General features: G+C 47.5%; 1 protein-coding gene across 2 annotated transcripts; it reads left to right on the forward strand.

Moving 5' to 3' along the window:
* The first annotated feature begins 2 nt into the window (after window positions 1-2).
* rrp1b.L (ribosomal RNA processing 1B L homeolog) lies at window positions 3-5995 on the forward strand. Of its 2 annotated transcripts, none has more exons than XM_018244774.2 (16): window positions 3-216; window positions 348-430; window positions 1111-1168; window positions 1329-1414; window positions 1525-1586; window positions 1679-1799; window positions 2035-2099; window positions 2185-2309; window positions 2425-2519; window positions 3408-3505; window positions 3736-3755; window positions 3884-4000; window positions 4107-4516; window positions 4611-4760; window positions 5298-5364; window positions 5549-5995. In XM_018244774.2, the coding sequence occupies exons 1-16, from the start codon at window positions 93-95 to the stop codon at window positions 5695-5697; spliced, it is 1830 nt and encodes a 609-aa protein (XP_018100263.1). In that variant the 5' UTR covers window positions 3-92; the 3' UTR covers window positions 5698-5995.
* The last annotated feature ends 7299 nt before the right edge of the window (window positions 5996-13294 follow it).

Here is a 13294-nt window from a genome sequence, read left to right on the forward strand (position 1 = left end):
CTGACCACGCGGAGTGATGTCGATATGACGTAATTAGCAGGCGCCGCGGAGTCCGGAAGACCACGTGGGACTGAAAGAGGTGGTGGGACAACATGGCTACCCAGGATGCTGCGGTGCTTTTGGCCCAGAGACTGGCGGGGAATGATAAGAAGACTCGGGACCGCGCTCTGCGGAAACTGCGGAACTACCTGAGAGCGAGGAGCGCGTGTGACACAGGTGAGAGAGAGGGAAATGCCGCCGATTCCTTATGGACATCTCGTGATTATTCCTCCCTTCTCTGATCACTTTCATATGGGACGTGTAGTTTATCCACTGTCTCTCTCTGATTGGCTGCTCTGTCCCTGCAGGAGGATTCACCCAGGAGGAATTGATCAAGATCTGGAAGGGGCTGTTCTACTGTATGTGGATGCAGGACAAACCATTACTGCAGGTACTGAGGGGGGACTCTGGCAATGGAGAGACATTTCTGCTCTGTTGGCTGGGAAATGTGATGAGTTTGGGGACTGATGTCCTCTATGACATGGGAAAACGACCAAATCTGTACCCAGCCCCTTCTCCCACCTCTGCCCCGTGCTCTCACCCCAGTCTCCCACCTCTGCCCCGCGCTCTCACCCCAGTCTCCCACCTCTGCCCCGCGCTCTCACCCCAGTCTCCCACCTCTGCCCCGCGCTCTCACCCCAGTCTCCCACCTCTGCCCCGCGCTCTCACCCCAGTCTCCCACCTCTGCCCCGCGCTCTTGTCCTGTTCTCCCACCTCTGCCCCGCGCTCTTGTCCTGTTCTCCCACCTCTGCCCCGCGCTCTCACCCCTTTTCTCCTAACAACTTGCCCTGGCAGGAGGCACAGAGTTTGGGCACAGAGATATCCCTGGGGTTTATAAGTCGCGGTGCTTTGCTGCTTCTCACACTGATGTCAGTCACATTGTGCCCCCCATATCTGTGGGCTCGGGGGGTACTGGGTCACACTGGATTCATGAAGCCACTGAGGGGCCCCAGAGTGGAGATGTATGGGGGACACAAGCAAATGAGACTGAATGTATTGGGGACATGAGTTACTTCCCATCACTTTACCCGGGGGGGGCTCATAGACTGTCCCCTCTTTTTCTCTCTGCAGGAGGCTCTGGCGCATTCCATGTCCCAACTGGTTCACGCGCTGCACACGCAGCAATCACGTATGTTTAACCCTTTCTCCTCTCCCTACATGTTTTGTTATCCAACCAGACTCCCCACTTATCATGTTTTCTCTCCCCTGATTCAGGCTCCACCCCATTCCTCTTGCCCCTCCCATTCACGTTCTCCTTTGTTTAATTTAACCCCTTTGTCCTGTTGCAGAGAACCTTTTCCTGCGCACGTTTTGGCAGACGCTGAACCGGGAATGGAACGGGATTGATCGTCTGCGGCTGGACAAGTTCTATACGGTATGTTGGGGCCACATTCTGTATTCACACTCACCCTCTCCCCATTGGCTGCTCCCCTGTTTCATTTTAGTGTTTCCTCCTTTCAACCATTAGTTTTTTTTTACCCCCAGTTAATGCGGTTGGTCTTGCGGGTGTCCGTGGATCTCCTAAAGAAAGCTGAATGGGAGGAGAGGTGAGGGGGGCTCTGGCTAATGCGGGGTGGGATTTAGGGGGCTGCTTGTTTATCTGAGGGGTAACAGCCTCTCCTGGGGGCTTGTGTCCCAGCTGTTTGCAGGAGTTCCTGGTGTTGCTGGATGAAGAGGTGCTGAGGGGTTCGACTCTGGGGGTGCAGCTCCATCTCATAGACATTTACCTGGAAGAGGTGGCAAAAGTAGGAGCAGCAGAGGTGAGTGAGTTTCATTGGAGACAGATCCAAACTAAGGGCTTCCATTACTGCCGCGTTCTCTTTTTCTACCTTGGGGTCCCCTCCAGCCTCCCCGTCCCAAGCTCTAAATCTGTAGCCAGAGTGGAGCCCATTCCCTAGGAGGGAGGGGCTGGACTATAACGTTGTACTTCCTGTTACCCCCACACTGATTCCAGGTAAGTGCCCCCAACAACTCAACCCCTGTCTTAACTTCCAGCTCACGGCGGAAATGAACCTCAAGCTCATTGAGCCCTTCTGCAAGATTGTCGCCAAAAGCAAGAAGTGAGTGGCCGGGGGGAATGTGTCTGTCTGTCTGTCTGTCACTCTGTCTGTCTGTCCCTCTGACAAACTCCCCCCCCCCCCTCAGCTCCTCCTTCCTGCAGGCCGTCACCTCGGGGGTTTTCCAGACCATATTGGAACAGGCTCCCTTCGCTATAGAAGATTTAATGAAGGAAGTTGGTTCTGACCCAGAGGACAAGGACAGTGGGATTGGTAAGTGTCTGTGTCACTAGGTTCTACTCCCTTGGCCATTACTCTTTGTATCATCTTCATGGAATGTGGGTGTCGCCCTTTCACTCTCTTCTCCTGTTTTGTAATTGTAAATTAGGAGGTTCCGCAGGGGAGGAGTCAGGAGAGGAGGAACAGTCAGAAGAAAAAGAGTCCCCAGAACAGGACGATGAAGACATTGGACCAGTACTGCAGGTATGAATCCATATTCCCCTGTGTGTAATTGTTTGTTACAGAGTGTGTCCTGAGTGGGACCGGACCCTGTGTCTCACTCATAGTCTGTTTATGTCTCACAGTGTCTGTATGTCTCACAGTGTCTGTATGTCTCACAGTGTCTGTATGTCTCACAGTGTCTGTATGTCTCACAGTGTCTGTATGTCTCACAGTGTCTGTATGTCTCACAGTGTCTGTATGTCTCACAGTGTCTGTATGTCTCACAGTGTCTGTATGTCTCACAGTGTCTGTATGTCTCACAGTGTCTGTATGTCTCACAGTGTCTGTATGTCTCACAGCACAGTGTCTGTATGTCTCACAGTGTCTGTATGTCTCACAGTGTCTGTATGTCTCACAGTGTCTGTATGTCTCACAGTGTCTGTATGTCTCACAGTGTCTGTATGTCTCACAGTGTCTGTATGTCTCACAGTGTCTGTATGTCTCACAGTGTCTGTATGTCTCTCACAGTGTCTGTATGTCTCACAGTGTCTGTATGTCTCTCACAGTGTCTGTATGTCTCACAGTGTCTGTATGTCTCACAGTGTCTGTATGTCTCACAGTGTCTGTATGTCTCACAGTGTCTGTATGTCTCACAGTGTCTGTATGTCTCACAGTGTCTGTATGTCTCACAGTGTCTGTATGTCTCACAGTGTCTGTATGTCTCACAGTGTCTGTATGTCTCACAGTGTCTGTATCTCTCACAGTGTCTGTATGTCTCTCACAGTGTCTGTATGTCTCTCACAGTGTCTGTATGTCTCACAGTGTCTGTATGTCTCACAGTGTCTGTATGTCTCACAGTGTCTGTATGTCTCACAGTGTCTGTATGTCTCACAGTGTCTGTGTGTCTCTCACAGTGTCTATGTGTCTCAGTTTGATTACCAGGCAGTGGCAGACAGACTCTTCGCTCTGGGAAGCAGAAAGAACACGCCCACTCGGAACCGCAAAGCAGCGTATGCCCTGGTGAAAAAGTACGTATGTCCCTTGCACGTGGGGATTTCTGTTACTGTCCCTCACTCCTTTATCTGTCTGCTTGTGGGTTAATGGGTATATAGTAAGGGAGGAGTATGGGGGAGGGCAGGGTCTATATTACAGATGAAACACTTGGATGAAGGGTCTTGCACTGCTTGTTCCTACTCCGCACACTCAGTATCTGTTGCACTGTGGCAGCCCAATACTCACAGCTTTCTCTTATTTTCAGGTTTCGGGACTTGGCTGAAGGTGGGTTGGACGCTGCCATGTTAATTCATGTTCTGTAACTGTAATCTTCATCCTAATGCTCAATTTTTGCTCTTCTTGGGCAGCACCACTGGCCCTTGGTTCCTTAATATCATTTCCATGTTGTACAGGCATCTTCCCAAGCGACGACTTCCCGGAGGAGGTTTCCACGGATGAGGATGATGATGATTTCAGCAGTTGGCTGTTCCGCAAGAGGATGAAGAGAGCACAAGAGAATGGGACTTATGGTGAGTAGGGGGGTCTACTGGAGTCTGGGGGGGGGGGCAGGTTGCCTTATAAGGTGGGATATGCCAAGGTTTAAGGGGGTTTATTCCCAATTGACTTTCTCTTCAGGAATGGTGTCCCAGGTCTCCAGTCGTAATTCAGTAAAGGAAGAGAAACGGGAAAAGCGGAAGAGAGCGGCGGTGGCCCCCAATGAGTCCAGTTTAAAAAATGGTCCCCCTGCAGCAAAAAAGAAGCGTAAGAGGAAGCAGAAAGACTGCAACAACAACACCCCAAGCCAAGAAGAAGCCCCCAAACCTTCCCACAATGGGGTCACTGAAAGCTGCTGTACAGAAAATCAGTCTGAACAGTCTGTGTCCCCCGATTCTGCTCTGACCCCCTCACCAGACTCTACTTTGTCCCTCTCAAAGAAACCCCCTGGGAAGAAGAGAAGAGCTGGGCTGATCCGAAGGAGCCTCAGTATTCTGCCCCTGACTGGCTCTTTAATAAGAAGGAGGCAACATCGGCTGCACAGGTGCAAGGTGAGATAATTGGGCACAGTGCATGTGGTGGGCTTAGGCAATTGAAGAGTATTGGCCATATATGTGTCATGTGATCTTACAGATTTCCCAGCAGGCAATGAGCTGCACTACTCCAGAAACAGAGGAAAGGTTCATTGCTGGTCCGAAGGAAGTGACACCGACTCCCCAGAACTTCCTGACTTTCCAGAAGGCAAATTCCCCAAAACCGGTCTATGTGAAGCCAACAAAGGCCAAAGGCAGGCAGGTAAGCTGGGGGCCAGGAGGTGTAACCGGGTGCTTGTGGGTGTTGCGCCTGGTGCAATGGCTGATTGGAGAAGCAGGAGGTGCAGTTATTTAGAGCAGGGGCAGAAATTCAGAGTTTGGCCAGGGCTGCAGTGTATTACTGATATGGCAGGTAATTTATCGGGTGTTATGGAATAAAAATGTGAGTGCACTATAGAACTTGCCCTGATACAGATTCTATGTACCTCCAGCTCTCCTGGGCTGCTCTCCTCCCCACAGACGTAGGGCGGGGCTTGATCCTGAGGCTTTGGTTTCTAGGGGCAGTTTGGTTAATGACTACTCCCCCGGCCATACACACCAATGCCTTTATGATGCTTTATATTATATAGAGCCTTTGTGTTTCTGGGGCCCCATCAGGGGATCATACCCATTTGTAGGCACCGGGTGTAATTAAGTGTAAAGTGGGGGTGTGAGGCTCATGCCTTGGTTTTTGTGTGTTGGGGTGCAATATGGTTGTACAATCGTCTCCACACGTATATGTGTTACTTTCTATTCTCAGGTTGCCATGAAGATGGGCAGCAAATCCAAGAAAGTCACTTTCAGCCTGAACAAGAACATGACCGCTGGTAGGAATTGTTTTCCCTTCATATATATGATCACCCCTTATTTATACTGTAGGCATTTCAACTTGTTTCTCTCTCTCACACGGGTGAGACCTCCTGCTCGGAGCTCCCAGCCTTCTCTCCCTCTATCCCCCCTGCATTAGCATCATGAGCCGACCACCTCTAATAATGTGATTTACCCTCATAGAGTTCAAGAGGACGGATCGTAGTCTCCTTGTCAGCCCGACTGGTTCCTCCCGAGTGCCGTTCAACCCGGAGCAGAGACCCGAGCACGGCGTCCTGAAGACCCCCACGAGAAGTCCAGTCCCCCGGGCCCGTGCCGCAGACTTTTTCTGAGTGTTGCCGCTGGATCTATTGGTGATGGTAGTGCCTTGTAGTTCAGTGTCTTTGGATCCACCGCAGAAGCCAGAATATTCTGTCCCTCCAGCCGGGGGTCCCAGAGGCAAAGTTGCTGGATTGTACCATTGTTTCTCGGCCCCTCACTAAATGTGACTCTTCCTTCATAAGCCGAGCGATCGGTCAGTTAATGGCCAATGGAAGTTGAGATTTATATTTTTATTTAATGGTTGACAGAGTTCAATGTATTAAGGAGAGACTTTACTGTCTTATAAAATAAATACAAAAAAAATGTTAATTTCTTTTTTTCATCGCCCCCCATTGGCTGAAATTCTAATTCTGCCCTTTGTTAGGGGTGCGTTTAGTGCAGGTGGGTGGTCCCAAAAATCCTCAAGCTCCTCCCCTTCTGTAAGAGGCTTTCTCCTTCGTGTTATTTAGGCTTCAGCTTGTTCTTTATACAGCAGATGTCACCTTGAACTCCGGATCCCGGTGGGAGGGGGAGAACTAACATGTAGCCAATCAGAGAGAACCTTAACCACTTCAGTCCTGATTGTAGGGTTTGACCCCATACAGACTTCTCTATCCTAATCCTCCTCGACCAGTCGGCTGCATTTCATACAGTTGGCCCCTCCCTCCTGATTTAAATTCAGGATTGGCGGATTATCTGGAATCACGAGACATCTTGTCTCTTCTTCCCTTTCTACTGGATCGTTTTCTTGTACCAACAGAACCTCATTGCCAGTCCCACTTAATCTAGGGGTGCCGTGTGGTTCTGTACTTGGCCCAGTGTTCACTGTGTATTTAGGAAAACTCATCCTCTCATTTGGATTTAATTATTAAATAAGAGAAAAAGAATCATGTGGAATCATTGATGCGATTGTGATCCGAACCCAGAAAGTAGAAGATAAGAAGCAGATTCAGCTTTTCCCTGTTAAAGGTTAAAAATACAGTTTTTGCTTTTGGGCAGCACTTTATGTTCTGGTACTTAGTGATACTGCAGTTTGGCCAGTGATACCCACAAACATTACTCCAACTCCCGCACCTTTGCAACAAGGGATCAGTCAGGAGCCACATGTTATCCTATGAGCAAACTGCAGAGATTAGAAGGGGCAGTGGCTGTTACTGATTGGCCCAAAACCTGTGGATCGGGCAAAGAGTAGGGGGGAATCTTGCCTTCCTGTGCTGAGGGTGAAATCTCCTTTCCTGTTCTTTCCACATGGCAGTGGGCACAATAGGGTTAATCCCTCCTGTCATGTGGACCGAACCCTTCCCCCCGCGACACCATCTTTTTTTCTTCCTGCACTCCCCCTTACTAGTGCCAGTGTGGTGCCATCTCCCGCGTTGAAGCTCCAGGACCTGAGCAAAGTGCTTATGGGCATCTTGGAATGACTGGCAAGTCCATGGCAATCTGTTGCCAATCAGCGCTACAAGTCGCAATGCCGGATCTCTGCGCATGTGCAATAAACCACTGCAGGACCATTACCAACAGGAATGATAAAGTGCATACGAAAAACTTTAAATAAACTTGCAAGTTGTTTCAGATGCTGCTGGATGGCAGAACATTGTTCTCCTCTGCTGTTCAACCAACAAATTGTGCCTACAGCTTGTATTAGGGGTACAAGCTTACTATGTTACTAACTGTTAGTAGTGTGAGCCTGTAGGATAGGACCGCTCCAGAGGGCATGGAAGCAGGATTTAAGCATTGTGTTATTTATCTCAAACAGGTTGTGGTGTGATGAGTTCTAGAGGCTCATACTCAGGCTCAAGCGAGTTTATTGTTCTTTTTTAATAACCATACTGGAGATGCGATTTAGTTTTCGTTAATGAAAACATTTTTTCTACAGAAGTTTCCCGGTCAGAGAAGAGCAAAGATGATAATCTAATAGGAGCGAATGCACTTTGTGGGGCATCCAGCCTTGCCGGACAAGAGACATGTCTGGACAAGCCGTAGTCGTTCCCTCCAGTTTTCATATTATATGTCCTGGGATGAAGGAATCTTCCAATAATTCCATGTCTAACATGGTTTCCCAAGTCACAGATAAGCAATCTTAACTCAGAAAATACCAGTGTCAATGACATTGCTAGCTCCAGACAGAGAGAGAGGAAATGTCTGGATCTGATTCGGGGATGCAGAACCAGACATACAGTATATTTGGAGATCGTGGAACCACTTATCAAAGAAATAAGAAAAATGCTAGACTTAAGAGAGGAACCAACCTTGGCCAGCAAACAAGGTAAAATGTTCAAGTCATCAGCCAAAAGAAACCACTTGTTTCATTTACATAAAGTCATTAAGAAAACTTTGAAACTGAGTGGGAGAAGCCAAATTAAAAAAAATATGTATTCTTTGCAGAAAATTCTAAAAGAGGTTCCCTTTTGCGGAGGAAGATTCCAAGATGTGGGACAGTATACCAAAAGTGGATGCAGCCATCACCAGGGTGGCCAGAAGGACCACGCAACCAGTAGGGACGAGGGAGTATCTCTTAAAGATACAATGGAAAGACAAGACCCTACTTTAAAGAAACTGTATCTCCCGAATGGAGCTATTTGCAAAGCTGAAGTAGCTAATAACAACTAGAGCGAACAAAATTTGGATTAATGAGCTGGGTGCTGGAAAGGGTCATTAAATTCGGAACAGAAAGATCCAAACTTTTAGAAATGGTCCATGAGGCTAAGGAATCTCTTAGCCTTGACCATAGTTATACTTACATGGGCCGAGATGAACCTGTTGACTCTGAAAACCATTCACATTCTGGGTAAAAACGAGATTGCGGACAAACTCAGCAGGTCCCCCCCAAAGGGGGGAGAATGGGAATTAAACAAGCAGGTTTTCAAGATTATCTGAAAGAAATGGGGTCCCTTTAAGATGGATCTCTTGGCATCAAGGTTCAATGCAAAAATGCGGATCTTTTGCTCCTGGAAGGCAACCTTGGTAGATGCCTTCTCAATAACCTGGAATTGGGAGCCGCTATACATATTTCCACCAATAGTATTGATCCCGAAGGTTATCAAGAAGATACTGGAAGATCAAGCCAATGTAGTCCTGATCACTCCCTAGTGACCAAGATGAGTATGATTCCCTCAACTTCTAGCCAAAGGGAATTCTTGGAAACGGGATCTGCTAACTCAGCATGTTCAAACTCACCCTTATCTAGGAAAAGTTGCACTAACAGCCTGGCATTTGAAAAGGAAAAATTTAGATCATTCTAATGTTCAATTTCTACACTACTAGCGGCCAAAAAACACTCCCAAGACAGAGAAATATTACAAAACTTGGGGAAATTTTTCGGATTGGTGCTCTAACAAGAATATATATTCCATGCAGAACTCTGAACTACAAGTAGTAGCACCGAATCCAGGATTTGGGCTTTTTCAGCAGGATCTGAATCCTGAATTTGCATGAGCATATTAGGGGCGGGAGTGAAATAGCGTGACTTTTTGTTACAAAACAAGGAAGGAAAAATGTTTTCCACTTCCCAACCCTAATTTGCATATGCAAATTAAGATTTCGCTCAGTATTCAGCTGAAGGATTCGGGGTTTCGTCCAAATCCAAAGTAGTGTCTATCTCCCATTTCTCAGGCATCAACTGGAGTTCCAAACCGCTAATTAAAAAATTCTTTTAAGCCCTCAAGAACGAGACCCCTAACTAAAGCTAAGATTTCACCTTGAGATTTAAGCCTGGTCTTGATGGCACTCACAGAGGCTCAGGTCCGGACTGAGAATTAAAATAGGCCCTGGCATTTCAGGTACACAGAGGCCCAATCAGCCCCCACCAGCCCACTAAATGCTGACTTTCTATGGGACCTTAAAGCAGCCCCTCTGGCATTTGCCACAACCCTCAGATTGCCAGTCCGGCCCTGCAGAGGCTCCCTTTGAACCTCTTGACAAGGCCCTCAAAATGGTCAACATCAAGCTGACTTTCCTTCTTGCAATTGCTTTTGCTAGTTAGTGAAATCCATACCTTATCGACAGAAACAGAAAGTATCACCTTCCACCAGGACAAGGTTATTCTAAGGACACTGTATGAGTTTACCCCCAAGGATGTGTCCAAATTCCATATGTCTCAAGACATCATTCTGTCTACATTCTATCAAAGAGGAGCAATAGCATTCTCTAGATCTAGTCTGATGTCTCAAAATCTACCTTGACCAGACCAAGGAGATAAGAAAAGCCAATTCTTTATTGGTCATCACACAAGGTACAGAATAGGAAATCGGCCAACCAAAAACACAGTGGCTAATTGGATAAAGGAAAGCATGTGACCGGCATATTCACACCAGTCCCACTCATTGCCCTCTAAGGTTAAGGCACAATCAACAAGAGGTGCAGCAGAGTCCGGCAGCTTCAGAAGACAAGTCAGCAGTTTGGAGCATGTGCGACATCTTTATGAAACACTATAAATTTGACGTTAATTCCAAAAGTCTTTTGAATTTAGGTTCCTCGGTGCTTAAGTCTACTTTGAATAAGTAAACAGTTTGTATGCCCCACTCATGTCTGTTGGCTGCTTCTGTACATCCCTATTGTACCCACTGCCATGTGGAAGGAACAAGTACAAGGAAAGTCAATACTTAACGAGATTTTTGTTTCCTGGAATGGAACGTGGCAGTGGGCAGGGCTTCACAACCCTCATTAGGGAGGGGTTAAGAAATCGAAACGATGGCGGCGCTGGGAAAGGAGGCGAATTTATTTGTTATTTATCCTGTTCCGTCCACATGACAGGAGGGATTAATTGTGCCCACTGCTATGTTCAGCCCAGGAAACTAAAATCTCTGTAAGTAATGTATTGATTTTCCTCCCCACCAATGAATCACTCATTCCCCTCTCTTGGTAGGGAATCCCATAACCTGACTGTCCTTACAGTAAAGAACCCCTTCCTATACTGATGGTGAGATCTCCTTTCCTCCCCACCAATGAATCACTCATTCCCCCTCTCTTGGTAGGGAATCCCATAACCTGACTGTCCTTACAGTAAAGAACCCCTTCCTATGCTGATAGTGAAATCTCCTTTCCTCCCCACCAATGAATCACTCATTCCCCCTCTCTTGGTAGGGAATCCCCTAACCTGACTGTCCTTACAGTAAAGAACCCCTTCCTATGCTGATGGTGAGATCTCCTTTCCTCCCCACCAATGAATCACTCATTCCCCCTCTCTTGGTAGGGAATCCCATAACCTGACTGTCCTTACAGTAAAGAACCCCTTCCTATGCTGATGGTGAGATCTCCTTTCCTCCCCACCAATGAATCACTCATTCCCCCTCTCTTGGTAGGGAATCCCATAACCTGACTGTCCTTACAGTAAAGAACCCCTTCCTATGCTGATGGTGAGATCTCCTTTCCTCCCCCCCCAATGAATCACTCATTCCCCCTCTCTTGGTAGGGAATCCCATAACCTGACTGTCCTTACAGTAAAGAACCCCTTCCTATGCTGATGGTGAGATCTCCTTTCCTCCCCACCAATGAATCACTCATTCCCCTCTCTTGGTGGGGAATCCCATAACCTGACTGTCCTTACAGTAAAGAACCCCTTCCTATGCTGATGGTGAGATCTCCTTTCCTCCCCACCAATGAATCACTCATTCCCCCTCTCTTGGTAGGGAATCCCATAACCTGACTGTCCTTACAGTAAAGAACCCCTTCCTATGCTGATGGTGAGATCTCCTTTCCTCCCCACCAATGAATCACTCATTCCCCCTCTCTTGGTAGGGAATCCCATAACCTGACTGCCCTTACAGTAAAGAACCCCTTCCTATGCTGATGGTGAGATCTCCTTTCCTCCCCACTAATGAATCACTCATTCCCCCCTCTCTTGGTAGGGAATCCCATAACCTGACTGCCCTTACAGTAAAGAACCCCTTCCTATGCTGATGGTGAAATCTCCTTTCCTTCCCACCAATGAATCACTCATTCCCCTCTCTTGGTAGGGAATCCCATAACCTGACTGTCCTTACAGTAAAGAACCCCTTCCTATGCTGATGGTGAGATCTCCGTTCTTCCCCACCAATGAATCACTCATTCCCCCTCTCTTGGTAGGGAATCCCATAACCTGACTGCCCTTACAGTAAAGAACCCCTTCCTATGCTGATGGTGAGATCTCCTTTCCTCCCCACCAATGAATCACACATTCCTCCTCTCTTGGTAGGGAATCCCATAACCTGACTGTCCTTACAGTAAAGAACCCCTTCCTATGCTGATGGTGAGATCTCCTTTCCTCCCCAGCAATGAATCACACATTCCTCCTCTCTTGGTAGGGAATCCCATAACCTGACTGCCCTTACAGTAAAGAACCCCTTCCTATGCTGATGGTGAGATCTCCTTTCCTCCCCACCAATGAATCACACATTCCTCCTCTCTTGGTAGGGAATCCCATAACCTGACTGTCCTTACAGTAAAGAACCCCTTCCTATGCTGATGGTGAGATCTCCTTTCCTCCCCACCAATGAATCACTCATTCCCCCTCTCTTGGTAGGGAATCCCATAACCTGACTGCCCTTACAGTAAAGAACCCCTTCCTATGCTGATGGTGAGATCTCCTTTCCTCCCCACCAATGAATCACACATTCCTCCTCTCTTGGTAGGGAATCCCATAACCTGACTGCCCTTACAGTAAAGAACCCCTTCCTATGCTGATGGTGAGATCTCCTTTCCTCCCCACTAATGAATCACTCATTCCCCCCTCTCTTGGTAGGGAATCCCATAACCTGACTGCCCTTACAGTAAAGAACCCCTTCCTATGCTGATGGTGAGATCTCCTTTCCTCCCCACCAATGAATCACACATTCCTCCTCTCTTGGTAGGGAATCCCATAACCTGACTGCCCTTACTTTAAAGAGTCCCCTCCTGAGCCATACCTCCCAACTGTCCCATTTTTCACGGGACAGTCCCAATTTTAACAGCTCAACCGCAGTCCCAGATTGTTATGAAATGTCCCGACCTTCTCTTTGATCTCCTGCACAGAACAGGCAGAAAACGATACCAAGTTTCTAAACGTAATTGGGTTTTGGCAGAGAGCCCAGAATAGATCTAGACACTTTTGTAACAATATAAGATAAGCAGGTCTCTTGGGAGAACAAGGGATAACGTTTCCTAACATTGGAGATACATATGTGGAGATGTTGCCCATAGCAACCAATCAGATCTTTTGTTTTCTAGTTTATAGGCGGCTGATTGGTTGATCTCCAGTGTTAGTAAAGATGCCCCTGAGACTCACAGTTTAAAGGGCAATTCACCTTCATTAGTAAAACGGTAATAAAACATAAAAGCTACAAAAATATGTTCAAACTTTCATAACCTGCAATATTGTGTAAAATGAAGATGGTAACTAGGGGGCGTGGCCACATTAGGGGGCGTGGTACCAATTTGGCAAATCTTTTCGTGTCTCTTTGTATTTGCAGAATGTTGGGAGTTACAGTTTGTGCTGATACTTATTCACAGAGACACCACAGACCCCCAGGTCCCAAGACTAATGTTGTCATTTATCTAGAACCCACCACGTGATCTCTCCCCTCTTCTCCCAAACTCCTCCACAATAAGCTCCTCCTCCAGGACATCAGTCCGCCCACCTCCTGTCACTCACAGGACTACCCGCCTCTCAGGAAG

The sequence above is a fragment of the Xenopus laevis genome, chromosome 2L (genome assembly GCF_017654675.1).
Source record: "Xenopus laevis strain J_2021 chromosome 2L, Xenopus_laevis_v10.1, whole genome shotgun sequence".
Classification (NCBI taxonomy): domain Eukaryota; kingdom Metazoa; phylum Chordata; class Amphibia; order Anura; family Pipidae; genus Xenopus; species Xenopus laevis.

Excerpts from the sequence above, each read along its gene's own strand:
- rrp1b.L (XM_018244774.2), top strand. The coding sequence starts at position 93 with ATGGCTACCCAGGATGCTGCGGTGCTTTTGGCCCAGAGACTGGCGGGG. Across the intron at positions 1,800-2,034 it reads CAAAAGTAGGAGCAGCAGAG|CTCACGGCGGAAATGAACCT; the intron begins GTGAGTGAGTTT and ends CTTAACTTCCAG. Across the intron at positions 2,310-2,424 it reads GGACAAGGACAGTGGGATTG|GAGGTTCCGCAGGGGAGGAG; the intron begins GTAAGTGTCTGT and ends ATTGTAAATTAG.